At 43.4% G+C, this 10,302-nt stretch overlaps 1 protein-coding gene across 3 annotated transcripts in view; it reads right to left on the bottom strand.

Moving 5' to 3' along the window:
* The window catches only part of LOC142775757 (uncharacterized), a 53,243-nt gene continuing 42,941 nt past the window's right edge, over positions 1-10,302 (bottom strand). The window contains exons 2-6 of one of the 3 annotated variants that reach the window (XR_012886981.1): positions 7,689-7,805; positions 7,401-7,508; positions 5,553-5,606; positions 5,240-5,293; positions 1-4,128 (exon numbers count right to left, since the gene is read on the bottom strand). Coding sequence is in view for 2 of the 3 variants with exons in the window: in XM_075877722.1 (XP_075733837.1) it covers positions 1,733-1,898; positions 4,075-4,128; positions 5,240-5,293; positions 5,553-5,596 (318 nt within the window). In the remaining variant the exon portion in view is untranslated. Of the gene's footprint in view, positions 4,129-5,239; positions 5,294-5,552; positions 5,820-5,863; positions 7,131-7,400; positions 7,509-7,688; positions 7,806-10,302 lie in introns of those variants that run through there. The other 2 variants (XM_075877722.1, XM_075877723.1) reach the window with 2 other exon arrangements.

Genomic DNA, 10,302 nt, shown 5'->3' with positions numbered 1-10,302 from the left:
TACTTTGCCTCCAGAGCACTGTGATTTATTCGACGGATTAGTTAGAAAAATGAAGCACAGAGTAAATGTTGCACGCTATGAAACTAAAACAGCATAAAAGGAAAAATAACGGCATAAAGCACTGCGTGATAGAAAGCTTTGATTGGATTCTTCATTTTTTGTTCTTCGCACACATTCTACGTTAAGTTTTAATGGAGAGCTCCATGTTACAGCTTGGCAAGCCTGAGCAAAGTGAACCCCTCTACTCTCGTTTACAATATTGTAGAACTGCTACACTGTGAATTCCTGTTTATTGGATTACTTGCATTTTGTTAACTACAACAGAAGCTTGTGTGCCACTTTAAATCTGTCATGCACCTCATTATTCATTTTCAACAGACACCCCTTCCACAGCAGCGAGGAGGTGGTGCAGGTACTGTTGCGACTGCTCAGCAGGATACCCAGCCAGAAATGACAGCCCTGAGAAGCCCTTCTGAAGCCTCTGCAGCAACAGGTATCACATGACAGTGCAGTTTTGGGATTAGTCACAGCTATCTGAACAACTCTCATTTATAATATTGTAGAACTGCTATACTGTGAATTCCTGTTTATTGAATGACTTCTATTTTGTTAACTACAACAAAGGCTTGTGTGCCACTTTAAATCTGCAATGCACCTTGTTAAGTTTGGCCTGGAAATTCGTCTCGGCAGACGCCATTTTGCGTAAGCCGGTCCACTGAGAATGCTCTCAATTCCTTCGGCACCCAGTCTGACAGACGCTGTCGAAGATTTGAGCAATTATCCAGACCATTCGGCAAGCAAAGGCGAGTTCCCGTCTTTCAAATGCGGACCCTTTTGTCGTCTCTTCGAGCAGAAGCGGTGACTGGTGCCCTCGGCGACTCATCGGGCGACGTGGAAGCTGTTGTGACCGGCGCCAGAGCTGACAGGAGAGCGGCGTTCCTTTTAATTCCCAATCAAGTAGACGACCGGCCGGCTGCCTATGCTCGTCAGGCATTGTCCATACTAGCCTGAGGATGAGACGTCGTGTCGCCAAGACGCCGTTAACCATCTGAGAGAGGCCAACAAAGACAGCATCTTCCTGGAAGAAACCGCGGCGGCCACCGCAAATCACCCCGCCAATTAGGTGAGCTGTGCGGCAGACCCTTTGATGTACGCTGTCAGGATCGTGGGAACTCTCGACTAGCACCACATACACGACGAGGAAGAGCCCTGCTGGCGCCACCTTGCAGTGCAGTGTTCACGACTCAATATTGGACGTTCACGTGGACTTTGCATGCTCGTCCCCCTCACCTGTTGTGTGTGTAATTGGTGTTCCACTTGGAAAGGAGAAGCCCGACAGGGCTTAAAACTACGCCGCAGAGTGCTGGATGTCGCTCTGAACTATGTAACGTTCAACCACCACGCTCGCGGTTTGGGAAACCCTTAAGCTTTCTTTGCTGTAAATATGATTAAATAGTGCCATAAACCTTGTTTGTTTCTCGTATCCTCCAGCAAACTTCCTTCTGACCCTTACAACTGGTGGCAGCGGTGGGATGCCATCAGCATAATTCCCCTTTCCGACCCGTAACATCTGGTTCGCAGCGGTGAGGTGAACTTCACGACATGGTGCTGTGCTGTGGTAAGTGCTTGGTCTTTGCTTTGACTTTCCAGGCTTCAATTGTGCGAGTTTATTAGAAGCTGGATTGTGTGTGAATTAGGGAGATCACCTTTTGTGAGTTATGAGTTGTAGGGATCACCTAACTATGTGTGAAATGCAGGACCAAAGTACAACGGCAATTATGGAGGTGAGGACACTGCTAAAAGATGGTCTTTTGTACATTTGTGAAGACCTGGGTATTAAGGTTAAAGCATTTGTATAACAAGGCAATAAAATTGACTCACCGATCCTCCTTTTGTAGCTGCAAAGGCATCCAAGCAGGAGATTTCATAACAGGCTTCTCACCTTGATGCGCAGGCCACTCAAAGACTTAAGAATTCATTTGTTTTATCGATTCATTTGCATACAGGGCACAATGCTAATTAGTGGATATTAGTTGAAATCGTTTTTGCAGAATAAAACTAAGTCCACTCACTCAGTGTGTGTGCCTGCACATGCTTTATTAAATGGTAATCTAATACAGTAAAAGCTCATTTTTTGAAATCGTAGGAGATTAAAAATTTGTTTGAATTAAGCGGAGTACAAATTTGTGCACAGGCGCTAGAATGAACAAATATAGCGCCACACTACGCGGGCAGAATTCAATCAAGCCACCATCGTACTCGCTACTGCGAATAAGCTGCTATCACGCTTTTGCGGCAGATGATTTTGCAGATTAGGTTGATGGAGCTCTAACAGCGATTAAATTATCAGTCAATGATATGCCAGAAACAAGCCCCGACATGCATTCATGTGATCAGTGAGCCTTAGTGCCCAATATAAGATGCTCTTTATGCTTTCAAACAAATTTATTTACATGGCAGAGTTAGCACAATCATATATGAAATTAATAAGTGATTTACATTTGCTCATGCTTATTTGTCACAACTCTATGACCATCGTTGGCAGCTTGCCCAAGAGCTCCAGCACAGTATCCGAATTCTCAACTTCTGAGAAATGATGGCGTTTCATTGTTGTGCATCACCAATAAATTTGTTCTGGTTTTACACCATGTTGTGATCACTTGGGGCAGACTACTATGAGGAGCAATAAAAACTAGGAGCTCCTAGCTCGAATTAACCATCGTGGATACTGATGTGTTTGATTTGTCAGAAGTTTTTCCTATAGAAATACACAAGGCTGTGTTGGAACAAGGACGTCAGTTGAAATCAACTGCTAGTTCGTATAAACGAATTAACAAGCTTTTACTGTAGTGCATGCCGTGGATGGGTCATTCACACTATTATATATATATGCATATGTACTATCCTCGTCAAATGAAACCTGAGCACTGGCAAGCCTTCGCAATGGTATAGTGCGCGCCATCCAGTTATCACTATAGACAGGTGCGCAAATGCCCAGTGCTGCCAAAACGGATGCGCACGCATGTGAATGGTGATGACTGGACGGCGCGCACTATACCATTGTGAAGGCTTGCCGCTGTTCGGGTTTCATTTGACGAGGATAGTACATGAGCATATGCACAGGGCTATGACATTCATGGTGCTAGATTGTGCTTGCAAAATAGGCACGGTTAATTGACAGAGCAAGTTACCATTGGTCGTCTGCTTCTTGGTGTCTTAACAGAGGCAGAGGTGGATGGCAAAGTCGGAAGTTCCCGCACAGTATAAGCAGTTTGCCGACACGGCCCTCTTAAAAATGCCCGTGGCCCCATTCATCTTCCCTTCTTTTCATGCCTTACATCATGAAATAATTAGAAATAAAGCAGAACAGGAGCCTAATCGCATGACTGCTTGACATGCCCTCAGTTAGACCACAGAGGCAGCTTGTGTTCATGAGATACCAATACCTTGTGACATCATTGGAAAAGAAAGCAAAGTTTACTTATTGTTACAATCTCTCACAATTGCCAGCATCTTAAGGCAAAATTAAATGTTTACATATTTAATTAAGTAATGTGCTAATTTTCATAATCTTGAAGCATTGCACCAACAAAAGCGAGGGGCACAACAGTGTGGCAGCATGAATCCACCTCTTTCATTTTCCTATGATGCCCTCTGCCGTTTTAGTAGGATTTTGTTAGGGGCCGGCTGGTATTGCCAAAAGCAAAGCCTCCGAGATTAATGTTCCGCGGACTTTTTGCTAGGGGAGGACGCGTGTGCCAGGCTAACGTGAAAAAGGCAGATTCAGAAACCTTTGAAATAACTGCATGAATTTTGGGTAGTTTGTTGCCATTCATAAGTACCCACTCTTACATATTTTTGAGACTTTGGCATACAGCCACAAAAAAAAACATCACTAACTGTTAATAAAAATAAATGAAAAAAAATACAGATGGCAATATGATTTTTGAATATAGCATCCTCGCAATTAGCACCTGATATCTCTTGAAATGCTGTCACTGAAACTGTTTCAATGCCTACAAAAAATTTAAGTGTTGATGACTTGTAGCCACTAAATCACACATTGTAAAGTACCTGTTGTGATGGGTCTGGCAGGGTCTCCTGGCTGTCAGCAACATCCATAAGCTCCTGAAAACAATTTTATATTGTAAAAACGTGCTTGTATACCAAAGCCTGACTGCTATTTTATTTCAAGCAGCTAATAAAAAATGAAGAAGCATTACATTATTAGAGTGCTTTGAGTGCTGCATGAATGTTTAACGGTCTCCTGACAACAAAAGTTGTGCTCAGATTTGGGTGCACGTTAAAGAACCCCAGGTGGTCGAAATTTCCGGAGCCCTACACTACGGCGTCTCTCATAATCATATGGTGGTTTTGGGACGTTAAACCCCACAAATCAATCAATCTCAACAAAAGTTTTTCTTTTGGCTTTTTAACCATAATTTGTAATTTTGTAATGAAGCTTTGGTAATCTAGAAATTGAATGGTAAATGCTCTAAGACATTGTATAATTATTGCTTGCATTGTTAACTGACAGCAAATTTGCATCAGTTTGAAACACCCGCCTAAATACCGTAATAGACTAGTGGCCCACAGTCAGGGAGCACTTAAGGACATGTGCCCTCAAGCTTCACTGTCGTTGAAAGCTCAATAGTCAAATCGGTGCCCCATGCATAACAAAGAATGCAACGACTTGCTTCAATACTGTTCTCTCCCCCCCCCCCCCCCCCAGAAAACAAAGAAAGAAAAGCATTCCTGGCTGAAGCAGCCAGAACCTAGCACTACTACGAGACAGCATGATAGGTGACAAACAATAGTCTTTGCTAGATGCCAGTCGGGGTATTGTGTGTGCCCTGCAAGTACTCTCCGGTTTAGACAATACTCTCTTTACTCCATATAACATCACATGGGGCCTCTGTTTCCGACATACTAGTGGTGACCTTGCGAGGTACTGAAAACTTAGATGAGCACTGACGCTTACATTAAAGCCATATTAAAATATCCCGAGGGCATTGTTCATGACTCATAATTGGTCGGAAGTCCCTATGCATCCAGGATTATGAAACAACACAACCATTTCGAGTTTGCAAACTTGCCGTCAGGGGTCCTTTAGGGCAAATTGCTAGACCGCCAAAAATATTCAGAATAACCTTTTTGTGAGCTGGCGCCAGAAGCAATGCTCTACATAAAATTTATCTGTTGGCTATTCGTAGTTCCGAAATCACATGTTGTGACGTACCTGTTGGGATAGGTTTGGCAGAGACTCCTCGCGGTCAGCAACATCCACAGGTTCCTGTGAAAAAATCTTTAAATGTAGAAACATGCTTGTACCCAAACACAACTGGTTATGTGTTTCAAGCAGCTATGAAAAATGACCGAGAAACATAACACTACTAGAGTGCGTAGAATGCTACCTGAAGGTTTAAGGCAAATTGCTAGAGCACCGAGACCATTTGAACTTATATTCCTGCGAGCTGGTGCCACTAGCAATGTTCTACATAAACCTTATCTGTTAGAAACAGGTAGTAACAAAATCACATATTGTAAAGTACCTGTCGTGATGGACTTGGGGGAGACTCCAGGTGGTCAGCGACATCCACAGGATCCTGGGAAAAAGGTTATAAACAGTAGAAACATGCTGGTAGCCAAACACAACAAAATATTTATTTCATGCAGCTATTAAAAATGACAGAGGAGCATAACACAACTAGGGTTTATAGATATCTACCTGAAGTTTTAGAGCAAATTTCCAGTGCACCAAGACGATTCTGACTAATATTACTGTAAGCTTGTAGCAACGCAATGTCTTACAGAAAAATTTATCTGTTAGCGACTCCTTAAGTAACCTAAGTACAGCCACTATAATGCCTCATGTAGATGTAGTCACAAAATGGCATATTGCAATATTCCTGTTTTGGTAGGCCTGGCAGGGTCTCTGGAATTTCACTTATATCCATAGGTTCCTGGAAATAAAAATTTATTTTGCAAAAACATGCTTGTACAAGAACATCACTGATATTTATTTCAAGCAGCTATTAAAATTGAAGAACGAGCATCACATGACTGCAGTGTTTTGAGTACTGCCTGGGGTTTTAAGGAAAATTGGATATGAATTCTGTAGATTCTGGCAAGGTGGCTGAAGGGTTAAGAAATGTAAGATACACAACCACATGTGGATAGTAGCAATGCACAATAAAATCCATACGGACGTGTCTGTGCCCGAAGCAGCTATGAAAACAAACTACAGGGAACTCCCTTTAAGAGGAACTCTGTTAAGACGAATTATTGCTTATGAAGAACAAAATGGGAGTGTTTCTTTGGTATCCCATAGACTCAATGCAAAATAAATCTGCTTATTAAGACGAATCGCGTGATAGGCCTTTCTTTTCTGTTAAGACGAACACTTGCAACGATGGGAATTCTGCGTAGCGAACATTATAACCTTGATGGGAGCGTTCAGGTGAACAAGACAAAGCAAAATGGGGAAAAAAACGGGAGAACTTCTTGATAGAAAGCCTTAAAGCATATCGAAATGTAACTGCGATGTGGACTGAGAAAGCAAGATAAGTGGAAAAGAAAGCTCAGCACATGAAGCTGATATCTTCCTCACCCCTAGCATGTTGGTGGAGAAAGGGCCGGCTTTATCAGCGAAGAAAGCAACAAAAAGCATTCGTCTTTTCGTATTACTTTCGCATTCTTTAGTTCCCGAACAGGAGTAGAGTGCAGAACAGAACAACACAAGAGCTTGGCTAGAGGGGAAAATGCAAGGGAAAGGGGGGGAAAAGAGCCAAATGAAAGTGAAAACGAGAACGAAGATTATCTGTACATTATAAACACATGAAATGGAAACCACATAGTATGTGGCACTATCACTCCCATCAGAGGAGTCAGATGCATTAACATCATCCCACAATGATTCTGAGCACAAGTTCTGGTCATTTTTCGTTGTTTTACATAAGGTCCATGCACGTCGCATCTGTTTTCAGTGAAATTCAGCAAATTGCGGTTCACCATTTTTATATATAAGAGCACGTCGAAGGAAGATAATTTTGCAGTTATCATAGCTGCGATCTGTCTTGTTTGTGGGCCCCAGGCTTGTGATGGTGAGTAGTGTAAACGGAGGTCTTCACCTGCATGTCGTTCAGGAAAAGTTACTGCAGGCAGAAAATAAGAAAATATTCGAACTTAAAAAAAAAAGTTTGCGGACTTTCATAAACAACTTTACATATATTTGCTAACGAAGTGCATTGCAGATTGTGGCACACAAGCCTCTGTTGTAGTTAACAAAATGCAAATAATTCAATAAACCGGAATCCACAGTATAGCAGTTCTACAATATTATAAATGAGAGTTGTTGAGATAGCTGCGAGTAATCACGAAACGGCACTGTCATGTGATACCTGTTACTGCAGAGAGGCTTCAGGAGCTGTCATTTCTGGCTGGGTATTCTGCTGAGCAGTCGCAACAGTACCTGCACCACATCCTAGCTGCTGTAGAAAGGGTGTCTGCTGTAAATAAAGAATGAGGTGCATGACAGATTTAAAAAGGCACACAAGCCTCTGTTGTAGTTAACAAAATGCAAGTAATTCAATAAACAAGAATTTACAGTAGAGCAGTTCTACAATATTATAAAGGAGAGTTGTTCGGATAGCTGTGAGTAATCACGAAACTGCACTGTCATGTGATACCTGTTGCTGCAGAGAGGCTTCAGAAGGGCTTCTCAGGGCTGTCATTTCTGGCTGAGTATCCTGCTGAGCAGTCGCAACAGTACCTGCACCACCTCCTCGCTGCTGTGGAAGGGGTGTCTGTTGCAAATCAATAATGAGGTGCATGACAGATTTAAAGTGGCACACAAGCCCCTGTCGTAGTTAACAAAATGCAAGTAATTTAATAAACAGGAATTCACAGTATATCAGTTCTACAATATTGTAAAGGAGAGTAGAAGGGTTCACTTTTCTCAGGCTTGCCAAGCTGTAACATGGAGCTCTCCATTAAAACTTAACGTAGAATGTGGACGAAGAACAAAAAATGAAGAACTGCAATCAAAGCTGTCAGTCACACAGTGCTTTATGCCGTCATTTTTCCCTTTATGCTGTTTTAGTTTCATAGCGTGCAACATTTACTCTGTGCTTCATTTTTCTAACTAATCCGTCAAATAAATCACAGTGCTCTGGAGGCAAAGTATCTCTGACTCCCACATTCCTGGTTCTAAGGCCTTTGAATGCATGTGACAACAAAAATTCTGAACCAAATTAACACACCTATGCGTCTCAATTAACACATTTGCATGCAAGAAACAGCAGCTAGACACTCTAATTACCCTCAGGGATGGCAATGCTGCAACAGAGCACAATACACTGCTAAAACTTGAATGCACTGTAATTGCCAAAATTTGAGAAGGACTAATGAAATGAAATTTCGACAAGTATAGCTTATTTTTCATCAATGCTTAAGAGCTTCTTTCTGGTTTAAAATTAAAGGGGCGTATTATGTAACAGAGAAACCTTTGTCAGCTAGTGGAACATCATCAGAAATTTGCTCATAAATTGCATGCAGTCATGTAATTAATGATCTGCACGACAAGACAGTACTGTAGCTTCGCCAGCATAATGCTTAAAGCAATATATTCATTTTTTTTCCCATTTCCCTTACTATCCACCGAATAAATATGCCGAAGTACGAGCACGCTTTCAATTTACGCGTCGCCCTAATAAAAGTTGAGCATTTAAATCACCAGGGCACAGCTATTGTGGTCTCTCACTGGGGCAGGGACGGCATCCTCGTGGAAGCGAGCAACCAGCGGCAACGCCCGATTGAAGTGTTCAAGTGCAAAGTGTTTTGATCACACACGAGCCGACTTCGCCGGTTCCTAGTCGCGTTGACCGGGCCATAAGGCTTCGATCCATAGCCTCCGACGACGGGGATCTTTGGGAAAGCTGTTTGAAAGCATGCAACATTACATACGCGCATTCGCATATATTATAACAAATGGACAAACAGCCACGATTAAACTGAAACACCGCGCAACCGCGACGTGGACAAAAAAGACGAAAACACAAACACCAGCGCAATGGCCGTGTCGTCGGCATCGTAATTGCACTGTGTTTTAAAAGTCAAGGAGAGTCACCAACCGGCCCAACTTTCCATTTCTTTAGAGCATGTTCTACAGCCTTGAATAAAGCAGAGGAACACTATGCTCACGCATGCAGTATCGTGCATTATGTTCTGAGAGCTAGCACATGCGTTTACTTTCGATCATGCGTCAAATATAGAAAGCAAATGCAATACGCTTACACGTGGAAGGTGACGCCCGGTTCCTTTCAAATCGCGCGCGAGCGGCCCCCGGGCACCCTGAAGAAGGCATTGCCGAGCTCCTTTGCTCTTCCTTCGATAAAATCACATGCTTCGTTCTTCGGCTTGTCTGTCAGCTGACGGCGCCCCGACGCTATGCAGGTGCGACGCGAGAGTCGGCTAGCCGATAACGACGCGAGATAGCGAGTCAGCGTGCCCGACCTTGAGAGGAGGAGCCTTCTCTACCCTTCCCTACTTCCGGCTTCAAGAAATGTGACGTAGCTTTCTCTCCTATATCTTTTTCCTTCCCCATGCTTGCGCGCAACGCAGTGTCCATACCGGCACGATTACGGGAGCCACGGTTCGCCAACAAGCACGCAGCGACAACGCAACTGACATTGTCGACGGCCGGAGTCACGGCAACCGGATGTAAGCGGTGTTTCAAGCAGGGCGCCAGCGATGACGTATGCCAAACTAGATATTGAGGTACATGGCAGGGGCGCTCAGCGAGAGGGCAGGGCGGCGTGGGAGATGATAGCAGCGGAGGGAAGCAGAGTAAGCCTACGCGTACTTATGCAAGAATGAAAATTTTCGCGGGTTGGGTGTCTAATCAACCACACACCCCCTAACCCCGTTCCCCTTCTCCAACTCGGTACGCCAGCGATACCCATGTGAATATACCACCAAAAAAAGCGGACAGCTTCTGACACTGTCTTCACAAATACAATACGAACACAAATTCGTCACAGGTATTTATTAAACCCAGTCATCGTATCAATGATAAAGAGCAATTTGAATCCAATAGTTAAACGCAAACATAAAATAAAATGGTTACTTAAGCTGTCTTGGTTGCTGGTTGAGGATAAAACCAAAGGACCATTTCGCAGTCTTGGATCCGAAGCATGGCACAAACCGATGAACACACGGTGACAGGCGCCACTTTCCCATCAAGAAGCAGCTTAGAGCCCCATCTCTTAAAAGCGCCACTCCTGGCGAAGCTCGATACGGCGC

This window comes from Rhipicephalus microplus, chromosome X (assembly GCF_043290135.1).
Source record: "Rhipicephalus microplus isolate Deutch F79 chromosome X, USDA_Rmic, whole genome shotgun sequence".
Taxonomy (NCBI): domain Eukaryota; kingdom Metazoa; phylum Arthropoda; class Arachnida; order Ixodida; family Ixodidae; genus Rhipicephalus; species Rhipicephalus microplus.
This window is presented reverse-complemented; position numbering and strand designations above follow the sequence as displayed.